General features: G+C 43.1%; 1 protein-coding gene across 2 annotated transcripts; it reads left to right on the forward strand.

The window, feature by feature from the left end:
• The first annotated feature begins 601 nt into the window (after positions 1-601).
• LOC128597713 (intelectin-1-like) lies at positions 602-7,569 on the forward strand. 2 transcript variants are annotated; one of them, XM_053608288.1, is made up of 8 exons: positions 602-684; positions 856-919; positions 2,886-2,987; positions 3,978-4,225; positions 4,548-4,706; positions 5,125-5,245; positions 6,140-6,243; positions 7,299-7,569. In XM_053608288.1, the coding sequence occupies exons 2-8, from the start codon at positions 862-864 to the stop codon at positions 7,449-7,451; spliced, it is 945 nt and encodes a 314-aa protein (XP_053464263.1). In that variant the 5' UTR covers positions 602-684; positions 856-861; the 3' UTR covers positions 7,452-7,569. The 2 variants fall into 2 exon arrangements, with proteins under 2 accessions (XP_053464263.1, XP_053464262.1); XM_053608287.1 differs by having other exon boundaries at positions 7,249-7,538.
• Positions 7,570-16,677: the final 9,108 nt, after the last annotated feature.

Consider the following 16,677-nt stretch of genomic DNA (forward strand, 5'->3'; position numbering starts at 1 on the left):
GGCCATAAAGTTCGTGTCCAGTTTTAAATTGCACACTATTTTAATGGCACACAAACTTTATGGCCACCCTGCATTTTCTTTTTGGAAAATACACAAGTCCATGAAATCCTTGGATCTGGGAACAACACTAGTAGATTAGTAAATGATGTTTCATATTTGTCCTTTAATCTACAAATTTCAACTTAGAATTGAGTACATGAGATCCTTGATTTTCAACTCTTGTAATACTTAGGAGAGTGTGCTTCAAATCCATCCACATTATACCAAAAGCTACAAAATCCCCATCTTTTGTTATGGTTGAATAGTACAAATGCAAATAGTTTAACCTATTTGTATATGGCCTTATATTAATCTGCAATATTAATTAAAAAATAAGAAAGGTTTAAGGAAAAAAAAATTGTCCTTTAGAGCCTGCTAAATTTCAGTTATCACCATATAAAGGAGCTGCCCTGTGATAACTTGAGGCCTCACCTGCACTGGGCATTGTTCCAGGGGAGGGTGACGCTGGATGCCTGGGCCAGACCCACGGGGCTTTCTCCATAAAGGGCACAGCACCTCACCTACATCAGGGGCCTCTACAGAGGAAGCTCCACTCAACTGGCAACTTTTAGCTCCTGGCTGCTGGGAGGGAGAATTCTGCTGTCTGTGCTACAGGGAAGGGCAGCTGAGACTCAGACTTAGTCTGTGAGTGAGGGGAATACTGATTCCAGCTCAGGTCTGCTTTGGTCCCAGAGATGTGTGCAATTTAAACAAAAGGCAAGGGTGTTGGAGTTCTTTTGAGATTGGACAGGGTGGGAGCAGAGATGTAGAGAGAAAGATGGTCAAGACAGTGGCCTTCATCTTGCTTTCCTTTAGATTACAATGACTCCACTGGGCTTCCTGCTGTTTCTCACTGTGGCCACCAGAGCGTGGAGTGATGGTGAGTCAGCTCCTGGGGGCTTTGGGTCCCCCAGCTCAGCTCTGGGCTGGGTGATTCCCAGCATGCTGGTTTGTTCTGGGCCACAAGGGGTGTCTCTGAGATGCCCAGAGGGTGACTAGGATGCATGCTCTGCGTTGATATCTGGACCTTTGTGGGCATGTAGCAGAGAGGATCTTGCCTGAGGCATGTGCTGGGTCCAGTCTGTGCCCCTGTGGTCCTGAGGAACTGTGTTCCCTCCTAGCCACTTCCCAAGTGAGTTCCCTCCAAGCCACTATCTGTAGCCTTGGCCATGGGATTTCTTTCTTTCTTTTTTGAGACAGAGCCTCAAGCTGTCACCCTGGGTAGAGTACAGTGGCATCACAGCTCACAGCAACCTCCAACTCCTGGGCTTAAGTGATTTTCTTGCCTCAGCCTCCCAAGTAGCTGGGACTACAGACGGCCGCCACAAAGCCTGGCTATTTTTGGTTGTAGTTGTCATTATTGTTTGGCAGGCCCCGGCTGGATTCAAACCAGCCAGTTCTGGTGTATGTGGCTGGTGCCTTAGCCACTTGAGCTATAGGCACCGAACTATGGCCATGGGATTTCTATGGGAAGTGCAGAGCCTGCTTTGTGCTCAGAGAATGTCATTTTCACAGTCGTCCTCTCTATAACAGAATAATAGTGGCATTTTAAAATTTGTATTCCTCTTCATTGTTATTTATTGATTTTAAAAGTAAAGGCTGTTTCTTAATATCTTCTCAGTTAATCTTCACAAAATACTTTATTAGCTTTGTTTGAGGTCTAAGGAAACAGAGGCTCAGATGTTTTAAGTATATCCAGAGACACTCAACTAGTAAGCACTGAGGTACTTACAGCTAGACACGTTAGACCTCAAACCTATGACTCTTGTCATTCTCTATACTTTTAGGGTAGTTTGCAGACTCTTAGCTTTGAGATTAGTAGATAAGTTTTTTTATCCCATGGCTCTGCTGGTCTTTCACCATTCCCTACCTCAGACCCTATGTTTCATTCACATTGACCTATTTACATTTCTTCAACAGGTTGAACTATTCTGTATTTTTTTTTTTTAACCTCAGGCTTTTGAACATGTTAGTCTCCATCTCTTTAATTCTTTTTCTTTTCTTCCTACTGATAAATGCTGTTTATTCTCTCAGAATAAGTTAAGGTGTCACCTGGACCAGGTGGCCTTCTGCGGCTAGGACATCATGAGATAACTCCCTCCACATGCCTGTCTCCTACTTTAAGACAACCTCCCTGCCCCCAGTCTGGCCTCTTGATTCTCCATTCTCACTGAAAAGTCATTCTTTTGCTCTCCTGAGCGTGTCTATGGTTTTTCATTGTTTGTTTGTTTGAAATAGAAACTTGCTCTGCCTCCCCACCTAGTAGGCAGTGGTGTCGTTATAGCTTGCCACAACCTCATACTCCTGAATTTGAATGATTCTCCTGTCTGAGCCTTGGGAATACCTGTAACTCCAGATGATTTCCACCACACCTGGCTAATTTTTCTATTTTGTGGCATCAGTGTCCCACTCTTGCCCAGGCTGGTTTTTCATGAACTTCTGGCCTCAAGTGATCCTTCTGCCTTGGCCTTCCAGAGTACTAAGATTATAGGCATCTGGCATTGTCTTTCTTTCATCATTTGTTCTTCTTAACATTATTTTCTGTTGACTTGTCAGCCTCTCCCTGTATGGGCAGCCCTTGGGGGATATTTAATTTCTTTGACTGCCCAGGGCTTAGGGCAGGGCTGGTGAGGTGAGGTCATGTGGAGTGAGGCCTGCATCAAGCCTGTGCTGGGTGTTGGGACAAAGGGATGAATGAATATTATGATACTGGACACCTCTGGGCCCCAGTTGCAGGAAACCCAGCTCTGCTACAGTGGGGGTTGGAAAGTTTGGGACTAGTGACAAGGAGAGGCTGGGTTTCATGTCAAATCAGCAATGAGAATAAAACTGTTCATATTCTCTAGAAAAGGCCAATACTTCCTACAAGGATTGTACCTGTTCTTCTTGGTCTCCATCTCAGTCCAGAAGCTGCAAGGAAATCAAAGCAAAGTGCCGCAACACACGTGGTGAGTGAGGACCCATTTAAACAGAGCCCCACCTTGGGATTCTGTGCTCTGAGAATTTTGTTTTTTATTTTTTAACTTAAGAAAAGTGGTATAATGTATATACAAGGTGGACATAAAGTTCATTAATTGTCATAAATTTACAATGTTAAACTATTTTAAATTGCACATGAACTTTATGTCCACACTGCGTATTATATATAGGATAAAAATTTCCATTTTAAGTAATTCTATTGTACAATTCGGTGACATTAATAACCTTCACAATGTCATGCAGCCACCACCAATGTCCATCTCAGGAACTTTTTATAACTCCACACAAAAACTCTGTACCTGCTCAGCCATAGCTCCATGTCCTCTTTTCCCAGCCCCTGCTCACTGCTCTTCTATAATAAATATTTTGTATTAGTATGAATTTGCCTATTCTGGGTACCTCATATAAGTGCAATCATTTGGCATTTGTCTTTCTGTGTCTGACTTATTTCACTTAGCATTATGTTTTCAAGGTTTGCCCATTTTACAATCTGGATATTGTATTCATTTCTATACATTGTGTATGTCTATATGTACACACCCCACTCCAACACTGTAGTTATTCAACCACTGGTAAATATTTGGGCTGTTTCTGCTTTTGGTCCTGTGACTCACACTGTAGAGCATACTGATGTACAAGCAGTGTTTGTAGTCCCTGTTCCCAATGCTTTTGGGTACATACCTAGCTATGGACTTGCTGGGTCATATGATAATTCCATGCCTAACTGGATGAGGAATGTCACTGGTGAGTGGGAGTTTGGCAATTCTGTGTTCTGCCTCAGTCACAGGACCCTGATTTTCTGAACTCAGGGGGATTCCAGAACCCCCAAGACCACCTGGTGAAAGGATTCAGGGAGGAGCCTGTAGCCCATGTTTCTGATTCAAGGGCCTTTCTGGTCATGGGGCTGAGATGGCCCATGAGCCCTCAGACAAGGAAGTTCTGGCTTCTTCTCTCTGCAGATGGCCTGTATTTCCTGCGCACCAAGAATGGTGTTGTCTACCAGACTTTCTGTGACATGACCACCGCAGGTGGTGGCTGGACCCTGGTGGCTACTGTACATGAGAACAATGTGGGTGGGAAGTGCACGGTGGGCGATCGCTGGTCCAGTCAGCAGGGCAACAGAGCAGACTACCCACAGGGGGACAACAACTGGGCCAATTACAACACCTTTGGGTCTGCAGAGGCGGCCACAAGTGATGACTACAAGGTTGGTGCCACTTCCCTGCTACTGGGAAAGGGTGAGTGGTTGACTGTGGCTGAGCACAGGTGCAGGAGGAAGGGGGGAAGGTGGGGATGTGGATATAGGGCTGGAGAAGGAGAAAGATAGTCTTGCAGGTCTTGACACTACTTCTTCCCCACAGGGCAGTTAGGGACCTGCATGGTGGTGAGTAAGCATCTGCTGGAAGTGGGGTGTCTGAGGGCAGCAGGCATCTGGACCCCAGATGTGTCAGCTCAGCTGGTGCTGTGTATGGGCCTTTGCTGTGTGGGACCTCTTGGCCACATGAGGCTCACTGTCTTTGGCTTTGCAGAACCCTGGTTACTATGACATCCAGGCTGATGACCTTGGCATCTGGCATGTGCCCAACAACTCCCCCCTGGAACACTGGAGGACCAGCTCCCTGCTGAGGTACCACACTGAAACTGGCTTCTTCCAGAGACTGGGACACAATCTGTTTGGCCTCTACAAGGTACGCAGGGCTGGTGACTTGGACTGGTTTCCATGGGTGTGCAGAGAAGCAGGTGTGTGAGGTGGACAGGAACGGTCTCTCACTGGGCCTGTCTGCCATGTCCTCAATTTGCTAATGGCTTCTGTCCTGTTTCTCTCAGGAATTCTGAGCCAGGCAAAGGGAAAGACCTAGAGAAGAGGAAGATTGGGAGAGAGGAAATGAAAAGAGAGAGAGAGAATGACAGAGAATAATGATAAGGTGGTCCTGGGCTATGGGAGTAGCAGCAAAAGGGAAAGATTCTGATTTTGACTGGTTTTAAATAATTACAGGTGCTGAGAAAGCATTGTTTCCCTTCAGTAAATGGCGGCATCTCCAGAGCAAAAGGCTGTTTAGGACAAAGTTACTGTCCTTGCTCAATGACTTTTTTTGTTCCTTGTAGAAATATCCGGTGAAATATGGAGCAGGAAAGTGTTGGACTGACAATGGCCCAGCCATCCCTGTGGTCTATGATTTTGGTGATGCCCAGAAAACAGCATCTTATTACTCACCTCTTGGCCAGTGTGAGTCTTTAATGCTCCTCTGATCTTTTAGTGGGAGGAGTTTCAGTTATGATTGGATTCATTGAATGCATTCAGTCCTGTCAGGTGAAGTCATTTATCACCAACCACAGCCTGGCTTTCCTGTGTGGATGTTCCCTGTGCTGTTCCTCATAGTCTGTGGCCTGTCTTTGGGTCTGAGTCACCATTTAACCTCAGTTTAGGAACCTGAAGCTCTGAGAGGGTCAGGAGCCTGTTGAGGTCACAAGGCATACATGTGAGGGAGCAGGCACTGGACTGAGGAAATCCAGCTCCAAACTCTACTCCTTAGAACCCCACTGTGAGTCCTCAGAGAGTTGTTAGGACTAGGCCAGGCTCATGTTCATAGGGCAGAACAACCAAGCATATGGTAAGACCTTTTTTATTATTATTGTGAGGGGTAGCCATTACTTTATTTTGTATGAATCTAAGGTTGGTAGCACAATATCTTTCATAGAGGCTGAGCATATCCTATAAAATTCAAAGCTGTTATCATTTACATGGGATTTGAGATTTTAACATAAAGGTGAATAAGAAAAATGTATATAGGACCAGAGTGGATGTGTCTCCTAATTGTTACCACTCTGCCCTTGAGGGGTTCTGTGGTGATCTTCCTGCCTGGTTGAATTTCTCTTCACGACTCTATGGCAGATGAGAAATCCTCCCTGAGGACAAGCTCATGGTGCCTGGGTTGGAAAGATATTCCTCTTGGTGAAGTTTGAGACAAGGATGCCCATCCAGGCCCACAGAGGGTGCTGAGCTGCACCCTCTGTGCCTTGGAATGTAGCTGAGCTTTAGTGAAGAGAATCTCTGTGCTGTCCCAAAGAAGGCTGTTTCCAGCATCTTCCTTGAATGCTTCTTTCTGTCTCTTGTTTATAGGGGAATTCATTGCAGGATTTGTTCAGTTCAGGGTGTTCAATAATGAGAGAGCAGCCAATGCCTTGTGTGCTGGAATGAAGGTCACTGGATGTAACACTGAGCATGTGAGTCTTTATGGGCCCAAAGGTGATATAAGGTTGAGTGTATCACTGTATGATGTATGTGTGTTGAGTGTGGTGTGACTGACTTTTTCACTGTTGGGTTTCAGGGGCCAGAGCTTTGGGACCCTTTGTCCAGGTACAGACATCTTGTACCTCTGAGGATCAATATCGAGGGCTGAGGCTTCCAGGGAACTATTGCTGGTGCTCAGTCTTGGGGATAACACGTGCATTTGGCTGGAGTTGGGGTGAAGCTGACATGTAGAAACATTCTGTAGGAGACTTTAGGAGCTGAGACAACTGGAGAAACACAAAGTGTTGTCTTTCTTCACCTCAGGTTCAGCTTCCAGAGAAAAACTGGGCCTTTAACCCCCTCCAGGGCTCACACAAATACACACTGTGTTGGGGTCACTGGGTGGTGCCAGGCATCACCTTTTAGAAACCTCACTCAGGCCATCTACCCATGTACTCATGGGATAAAAGACTGGTATTAAGGAATTTTAAAGATTTTAATTTGGATACTATCTGAGCACAGAGGATGGGAAGGGAAGAAGTCTAGAATAACCTCATGGCTTTCATTTGGGTGAAAGTGTCATTTATTAGGTAAGGGTATCTGTCTGATGAGTAGTTTTGTCATATGGAGCCTGAGATTTCTATGAGGAGATCCAGATTGAAAGTGAGGTTTTCAGTGCAAGAAACATCTGGACAGGAGATGGAGACTTATGGTCAGAGTGAATTGTTGGTGCCTGAAGCCTACATGGCCATGCAATTTATAAGGGACAGGGAGATATGTCCTCTATGGAGGAGCAGCACTTAAAGAATTTCCAAAGGAAAAGTCCAGCTAGGAAATCTGAGAATGAATGCTCAGGAAAGTTGGAGGAAAGTCAGGAGGAGATAATGAGGTCACTAAACCTGAAGGTGTATAGAGGTTTCTACAGAGGAATAAATAGATCAATATTGCCAGTGGAACATCTGATGAGGACCAAAGATTCCACTGGGTGTCGCCATTAGGATGTCGTCAGCCTCACCAGCAGATCTGTGTTCCTCTCCCTGTTTCTCAGCACTGCATCGGTGGAGGAGGGTTCTTCCCAGAGGGCGATCCCAGGCAGTGTGGGGATTTCTCTGCCTTTGACTGGAACGGATATGGAACTCATGTTGCTTATAGCAGCAGCCGGGAGATAACGGAGGCAGCTGTGCTTTTGTTCTACCGTTGAGAGTGCTGGGGTGGGGCCCAGCCCTCTTCTCCCAACCAGGGGATTCCAAGGATGGAGAATAATTTCCCAACTAGATTGCTAATGGTAGAAGAGAAGAGAATAAATTGTATTGATCCAAGTCTTGGTGTTTCAGTCAATTTTTCTTCACGGGATGAAGCACTCCAGGAGTTTTATTGAAGAAGATATTTACTGCTCTGGTTGATTCTTACTGCAATCACTTTTGTTCCTGGAATATCGGGCCTTAGGAATCCTAACAGAGAAACATGCCCTTCCCACTATCTTTTTAAGTAGACCTTAAAATAGCCAGAGGAATGAAGGACAGGGGGAAAGGGCAGGGGAAGCATGTTATTCTAACCCTTCCTAACTCATAGGGACTCATCAATTTGCATCTTCAACCTGAAGATCTTTTAAAAAATGAGCTTGTTTTTGGGATTACACAAGGGAATAAAGAGATGACCCCAATATCCCCATCTGATATTCTAGGCTCAGTGGTTGGGGCTTTTTCTTAGGGAAGGATGGGGCTGGCAGCCTCTGATGATAGTGACTCTCCTCGGGTGGTCTATTCACAGCTCCTGGCCTCCCACCTTCAGGGGATTATCCAAAAAGGAGCCAAATGCCTCAATCTTTCACAATGTGTTATTGGTGTAGATTGGATGAGGATGACACTAGTTCTGACCCATGACTAAATACTAGACTTTGATTGCATTTCCTCTAGAATGGAAATCTGATTGTAACAAGCCCTTCCCAATATTCCCCACCTCAACTATCAATTACCTCTCACTGGCTAGAACATGAAGTTCAAAGCTCTTAGGACTTAGGGAAATTAGAAGAAGAGGAAGCAGAAGAGGAGAAGAAGTTTGCTTCAAAATGTTTAGAAGGGTTCTCTTTGCTTAAACTGGGTTTGAGTTCAGGTCTGGGTTTGAAATTGTTACTATTCTTTTTATATTTTATCTATTTCTCTTGTTTTCTTCATCCCTTTTTTCTTCCCTTTGTTTCCACTCTGTATCCTAAAACACAGATGTCTCTGCCACTCATCACTCTCAGCTGTCCTTCCTCTAACTAGATAAGACAATGAGAGACCCAAATGAGCTTTTACCTTCCATCTCTGTTCCCCTGAGGGTGTTTTACCTCCTGTGTGCCACACATTTTTTTTTTATGTTTTTTATTTATTTATTTTTATTAAACCATAGCTGTGTACATTAGTATGATCGTGGGGCACCATACACTTGGTTCATAGATCGTTTGACACATTTTCATCACATTAGTTAACATAGCTTTTGTAGCATTTTCTTAGTTATTTTGCTAAGACCTTTACATTCCACATTTACTAGGATTCACATATACCCTTGTAAGATGCACCGCAGGTGTAATCCCATTAATTCCCCTCCTTCCCCCTCCCTCCCCCCCCTCCCCTCCCTTTCCACTTTCTCCCCATGAATGAAAGAATGTAGTTATTTTTCTTTTCTTTTTTTATTTATTTTTTATTAAATCATAGCTGTGTACATTAATGTGATCATGGGGCACCATACACTAGTCTCATAGACTGTTTGACACATTTCCATCACACTGGTTAACATAGCCTTCCTGGCACTTTCCTAGTTATTGTGCTAAGACATTTACATTCCACGTTTACTAAGTTTCACATATACTCTTGTAAGATGCACCGCAGGTATAATCTCACTAATCCCCTTCCCTCTGCCCACCTCCCCCCCCTTTCCCCTTCCCCTTATTCTTAGGTTGTAACTGGGTTATAGCTTTCATGTGAAACCCATAAATTAGATTCATAGTAGGGCTGAGTACATTGGATACTTTTTCTTCCATTCTTGAGATACTTTACTAAGAAGAATATGTTCCAGCTCCATCCATGTAAACATGAAAGAGGTAAAGTCTCCATCTTTCTTTAAGGCTGCATAATATTCCATGGTGTACATATACCACAATTTATTAATCCATTCATTGATAGATGGGCACTTGGGCTTTTTCCATGACTTAGCAATTATGAATAGGGCTGCAATAAACATTCTGGTACAAATATCTTTGTTATGATGTGATTTTTGGTCTTCTGGGTATATGCCTAGTAGAGGAATTACAGGATTGAATGGCAGATCTATTTTTAGATCTCTAAGTGTTCTCCATTTATCTTTCCAAAAGGAATGTATTAATTTGCATTCCCACCAGCAGTGTAGAAGTGTTCTCTTTTCTCCACATCCATGCCAACATCTCTGGTCTTGGGATTTTGTGATATAGGCTAATCTTACTGGAGTTAGATGATATCTCAAAGTAGTTTTGATTTGCATTTCTCTGATGATTAAAGATGATGAGCATTTTTTCATATAGTCTGTAGGCCACATGCCTGTCTTCTTCAGAGAAGTTTCTCTTCAAATCCCTTGCCCAGCCTGTGATGGGATCACTTATTCTGTTCTTGCTTATACGTTTGAGTTCTCTGTGGATTCTGGTTATTAAACCTTTGTCGGAGACATAACCTGCAAATATCTTCTCCCATTCTGAGGGCTGTTTGCTTGCTTTACTTACTGTGTTCTTGGCTGTGCAGAAGCTTTTGAGTTTGATCAGGTCCCAGTAGTGTATTTTTGAAGCTGCATCAATTGCCCGGGGGTCTACCTCATAAAATACTCACCCAGACCGATTTCTTCAAGGGTTTTCCCTGCACTCTCTTCTAGTATTTTTATAGTTTCATGTCTTAAGTTTAAATCTTTAATTCAGTGAGAGTCTATCTTAGTTAATGGTGAAAGGTGTGGATCCAGTTTCAGTCTTCTGCAGGTTGCCAGCCAGTTCACCCAGCACCATTTGTTAAATAGGGAATCTTTTCCCCACTGAATATTTTTAATTGGCTTGTCAAAGATTAAATAGCGGTAAGTAGCTGGATTCATCTCTTGGTTCTCTATTCTGTTCCAGACATCTACTTCTCTGTTTTTGTGCCAGTACCACGCTGTTTTGATCACTATCATTTGTAGTATAGTCCGAGGTCTGGTAGCGTGATTCCTCCTGCTTTGTTTTTATTTCTGAGTAATGTCTTGGCTATTTGAGGTTTTTTATGATTCCATATAAAACAAAGAATTGTTTTTTCAAGATCTTTAAAGTATGACAGTGGAGCTTTAATAGGGATTGCATTAAAATTATATATTGCTTTGGGTAGTATGGCCATTTTAATGATGTTGATTCTTCCCAGCCATGAGCAGGGTATGTTTTTCCATTTGTTAACATTTCCAGCTATTTCTTTTCTTAGAGTTTCATAGTTCTCTTTATATAGATCTTTCACATCCTTTGTCAGATAAACTCCCAAATATTTCATCTTCTTTGGCATTACTGTGAATGGGATAGAGTCCTTAACTGTTTTTTCAACTTGACTATTGTTGGTATATATAAAGGCTACTGATTTATGAATGTTGATTTTGTAACCTGAGATGCTGCTGTATTCCTTGATCACTTCTAAGAGTTTTGTAGTAGAATCCATAGTGTTTTTTAGATATACAATCATATCATCTGTGAAGAGCAAAAGTTTGATCTCTTCTGACCCTATATGGATACCCTTGATCACCTTTTCTTCCCTAATTGCAATGGCTAAAACTTCCATTACAATGTTAAAGAGCAATGGAGATAATGGGCAGCCTTGTCTGGTTTCTGATCTGAGTGGAAATGATTTCAATTTAACTCCATTCAACACGATATTGGCTGTGGGTTTGCTGTAGATGGCCTCTATCAGTTTAAGAAATGTCCCTTCTATTCCAATTTTCTTAAGTGTTCTGATCATGAAGGGATGATGGATATTATCAAAAGCTTTTTCTACATCAATTGAGAGAATCATATGGTCTTTGTTTTTTAACTTGTTTATGTGCTGAATTATACTTATAGATTTGCGGATATTGAACCAGCCTTGAGACCCTGGGATAAAACCAACTTGGTCATGATGTATAATTTGGACGTGGAGAAAAGGGAACACTTTTGCACTGCTGGTGGGAATGCAAATTAATACATTCCTTTTGGAAAGAGATATGGAGAACACTTAGAGATCTAAAAATAGATCTGCCATTCAATCCTGTAATCCCCCTACTGGGCATATACCCAGAAGACCAAAAATCACAACATAACAAAGATATTTGTACCAGAATATTTATTGCAGCCCTATTCATAATTGCTAAGTCATGGAAAAAGCCCAAGTGCCCATCTATCAATGAATGGATTAATAAATTGTGGTATATGTACACCATGGAATATTATGCAGCCTTAAAGAAAGATGGAGACTTTACCTCTTTCATGTTTACATGGATGGAACTGGAACATATTCTTCTTAGTAAAGTGTCTCAAGAATGGAAGAAAAAGTACCCAACATACTCACCCTTATTATGAAACTAATGTAGGACCTTCACATTAAAGCTATAACCCAGTTACAACCTAAGAATAGGGAGGGGAGGGAGAAGGAGGGGGATTAATGGGATTACACCTGCGGTGCATCTTATAAGGGTATATGTGAATCCTAGTAAATGTGGAATGTAAAGGTCTTAGCAAAATAACTAAGAAAATGCTACAAAAGCTATGTTAACTAATGTGATGAAAATGTGTCAAACGATCTATGAACCAAGTGTATGGTGCCCCACGATCATACTAATGTACACAGCTATGGTTTAATAAAAAAAAGTGTATTACCCTTAACAAATATGAAGTGACCATTCTTATCTTTCCTTACTTTTGTTGGTTTAAAGCCTATTGTATCTGCAAATAAAATTGCAACACCTGCTCTTTTCTGATTACCATTTACCTGAAATATGGATGACCATCCTTTCACCCTGAGTCTATATTTGTCTTTTAAGGAAAGATGTGATTCTTGTATGCAACAAATATCTGACTTGAGTTTTTGTATCCAGTCAGCTAACCTATGTCTCTTTAGAGGACAGTTTAAGCCATTCACATTGATGGAGAATATTGACAAGTCTGATAAAATTTGGGGTATCCAGTTTTTCAAAAGTCCAATGGACATTTTTAGTCCTTTCGCCAGTATGGAAGTTGGAGTTTGATCAAAAAGTTTCTGAGTGAGTTTACTTTTGTGGTAGAGGATTGGGTTGGTCATTATGAAGGAGAGGTCTGAGGATATACTGACGAGCTGGTTTGGTTATGGGAAATATCTTCAACATATGAATGTCATTAAAGTATTTAATGTCTCCATCATAAATAAAACTCAGTTTAGCTGGATACAGGATCCGGGGTCGAAAGTTATTTTGCTTTAGGAGATTAAAAGTTGATGACCACCCTCTTCTGGCTTGAAAGGTTTCAGCAGAGAGATCTGCAGTCATTCTAATATTCTTCCCTTTGTAGGTAATGGCTTTCTTACGTCTGGCTGCTTTGAGAATCTTCTCCTTCATATTAAATTTAGTGAAGTTAATTATGATATGCCTGGGGGATGTCTTATTGGGGTTGAGTCATGCTGGGGTTCTGAAGCTGTATGCTATCTGAATTTCAGAGTCTCTAGGCATGTCTGGAAAATTCTCTTTCATAATTTCATGGAGAAGGGGCTCTGTGCCTAGCGAAGCCACTTTATCGGTTTCAGGGATTCTGATGAGTTGGACATTAGCCTTCTTTGAATTATCCCAGAGCTCTCTGAGAGAATGATCTGTTTTTGCTCTCCATTTCTCTTCCTCTTTGAGAGTTTGGGAGCATTCAAAGGCTTTGTCTTCAATGTCAGAAATCCTTTCTTCTGCTTGCTCCACTCTGTTACTGAGGGATTCTAGTGTATTTTTCAGATCCTTGAGGGCTGCAAATTCTTGCTTCAGTATGTCTAAGTCTTTGGTGGTTTTGTCTTTAAATTCATTATATTCTTGAGACAATTTTGAATTTCTCCTCAAATTCCTAATTCCATTTTATTAATCTTGTCTGCAATCCAAATTCTGAATTCGATTTCTGACATCTCAGCCAGTTGTTTATGAATGGGATCTTCAATCACATCTGCCGTATCTTTTCTTGGGGGGGTTGATCTATTCTGGTTATTCATGTTACCAGAGTTTTTCTACTGATTCCACCCCATGATTGTTTGACTCCTTTTGATTTTTCCCCTGGAGCTTTGTCTCAGTGCTGTGGCCTGAGAAACTGGGGCCCTGTTTGGTGTGGTGGGTCTAAGTGGTTCTGTCTTATTTTCAGCTAGTTTCTGTTCGACCCAGTGAAACAGTTACTCTGGGTTGAAGTCTCAGCTGTGGAGAAATACCAGCAATTAAGTCACCCTGCCCATCACAGGCAACAATGGGAAAAGGAAAATCGAACCTTCCTACAACCACACACCCAGGGCACCACCTGAATAGCCCTCAGATGATTGGCTCAGTTCAAAAGGTCGAAATCAATTGTCTCAGTCAGCACCTGTCTCGGGTGGGAGAGTTTAAGAGGTTCCTGGGAACTGGATCACAGGGGTCTGGTGACTACTCTGATATGGCTTGCTCCAGTGCTGCGTGGAGTCAGGAGGAGCCACCCAGCAAATAGATCAGTTTTGGAAGGTTGATGCCTCCTTCCCCACCTTGCAGCTCTGTCACACCCAGTCTCGGCTAGCCCCACAGGGCTGTGACCCAGTCAGTTGTCTGCAGTGAGCAGATACTCCAGAGGTTTGCACCTGCCTAAATCACAGGTAAGTTTGTATCTGCTCGTCCAGGCCGCTGCTCTCTGCCTCTATCCAGCAGGAGGTGGTGAGGCCTGTCAACCTCGGGCACTTGATGGAGGCTGGGGGTATTCACTCAGTTCCAGCCCCACCCTTAGTTTATGTTACTGGCTGAACAGAACAACCCTGTGGGAGTTTGTTTCTGACCCTGCTAAATTCCTCTGCAGAGGAGAGGCTGATTTGAGTTCCCAGAACCTGTACCTTAGGCCCTGTCTTTACTCCTGCAGGTTTGTATTCACAGCCTGATTAGTTGTCAGCTGTAGGCTCTTGGCCTCCTTTGTCTATAGGCTGATGATCTCCTGAGGGCTGGGTGTGTCTTAGGCTCAGTGAAGTGGTCCTCTGGATCAGCCCCACCCTGGGAGTTTCCTGGCTCTGCATGTACATTTTCTAGTCCCCACGTTCCACCCAGGCCAGTACCGCCTCAGGCAAACCCTTTACTGAAGGGGCCTATGTTTTAGTCCCAGGTCTGTTCCATGGTGGTTGCCATCTGTGAAGATGCCCGGCCTCATCTGGTTGCCCAGGGAGATAGGAGGAGTGGCTACAGGATATCTGGGAGTGGGCCTTGTTATTGCTAAAGACAGCTGCTGCTCTGTACCTCAGGGTACCGCCACTCCGGCATGATTCCCTCTTAGCCGACCGTTGTCTCCTCACTCCTGTGCTACAGAATCAGCACTGTCCAGCTGCAGTCCAGGTCCTGTCTACACCTCTTGAGAAATCACCCAAGAATCTGGACTCCTGGGGGGCAGGCCTCCAGACCTCAGGGTGAGAGTGGAGGGGAGTGCTGGGAGCTCAGAGTTGAAGGTCATAAGACCAAGCTCATTGAGAGCAAATGAGCAAATAAACAGATACAAAGGCTACCGGACATACAAGCCCATAGACACAGAAACAGACAGAGACACATAGACATACAGACAACACCAACGACAACAGCAACATAAAAATATCTGCAATAAAAATAGTGATAATCGTAAAATAATTGAAAAAAAAGAAAAAGAAAAAAATGGTGTTCGTAGAAAGGTTAAAAGAGAAGGAAGGATAAATTAAAAAAAATAGAAATAAAAAATATATCTATATAAAAAGTAATAATAAAAAATTAACAAAAGCTCCTCCAAGAAAATGGTGAGGAAAAAACAGAACAAAACAAACAAACAAAAAAAAAAATAAAAGAGAAAAGAAAAAAAAGGCACCAACCACAGAAATATTATTCTTGTATGTAGAAATATACATCTATATGTATGATGTAGGGATCAACTTTCGTAGGAATATATTCACACTGCAAAATACTTTCTGGACACCTGGTGTCACTGTGAATGGTTTCCAGGCTTATACCTGATTCACAGTTTATACTGTTACCATGGTAACCACCTTCCATGGCCTATCGCCATTTTGGAGTTTCTGTAGAAGTTTGTCACCTAAGTGTTGTGTAACCTCAGCTGTTCTGCTCCAGAGAGCACTTGTGACCAACCTTCCCACTCAGTGCAGGAGTCTACGCTTCTCAAATCTTTCTACTCTGCTCCCAGTTTCTCCTGCAAACTGGCAACTGCAATCGGCTGTGGGGGTGGGGATGCTTCTGGGTTCACGAGGTTGCTGGCGGGTTCTGTGGCTGTAGCCAGTTCCCGTGGCTGGAGTGGTCAGGGACCTTATTCTGAGTTTTATGGTTCAGAGTTTCCCTTTTGGATTGGGAGTCACCAGTTCGCCGTGCAGCCTGAACCGCCAGCCCCCTCCAACACTCACCACCAGGAATGCTATTCAATCACTCCTGGATTGGGGGAAGGTGCCCACCCTTTTGTGTAGTTCAAAATGTCTGTTTCCCAGGTGGGATCACTTCCCTTCAATTTTCCATCAGGTTGCCCAGCTCCCCGTGGTTTTGAGTGGCTCTCCTTTTGGATGCCTCCCTCAGTTCAGGAATAAATACTTGTCAATTGGGTTTTGTCAGCATTTGCAAGCTGCTGTCCTCCGTAAGGGAGGGGCCTGCTGGCCAGCATGGCCAAGCAGGGAAGAATCTCTACAACAGAGTCTGTGGTTTTAAATTACCCCTCATATATAGTAATCCACCAATTCGCTGAGCATCTCCAGCTGTCTGTCCACACCAGTAATTCACACACAGGGAAGGTCCAGACCCCCTTTCCTCTCACCTGATGGCTTGGGAGAGGTGGGCTACATGTCTGTCCTGTCCGCCATCATGCTCCGCCTCCCTGTGTGCCACACATTGTTGACTGGGAGTGCACCCAGCAATGGTGGGACAGACAAGTGAGTGTTAGTTTTTCTGTCACATCTTCCTTTATTAATTCATTCCAGCAATATTTATTTATTTATTTTTGTATTAAGTCATATACATACAGATCATGAATACATTTATGTGTATGTGGGGTACGATGTGTTAATTTTTTAATACAATTTGGAGTGCTTACATCAAACTAATTAATATAGCTTTTGCTTCATTTACTTGATCATTGTGTTAAGACATTTATGTTCTATACTTGTTAAATTTGACTTGTACCCTTTCAATATGCTCCATAGGTGTGTTCCCACCATTTACCCTCCCTCTATCAAACCTCCCTTCCCACTCCATTT

The sequence above is a fragment of the Nycticebus coucang genome, chromosome 10 (assembly GCF_027406575.1).
Source record: "Nycticebus coucang isolate mNycCou1 chromosome 10, mNycCou1.pri, whole genome shotgun sequence".
Lineage (NCBI taxonomy): Eukaryota > Metazoa > Chordata > Mammalia > Primates > Lorisidae > Nycticebus > Nycticebus coucang.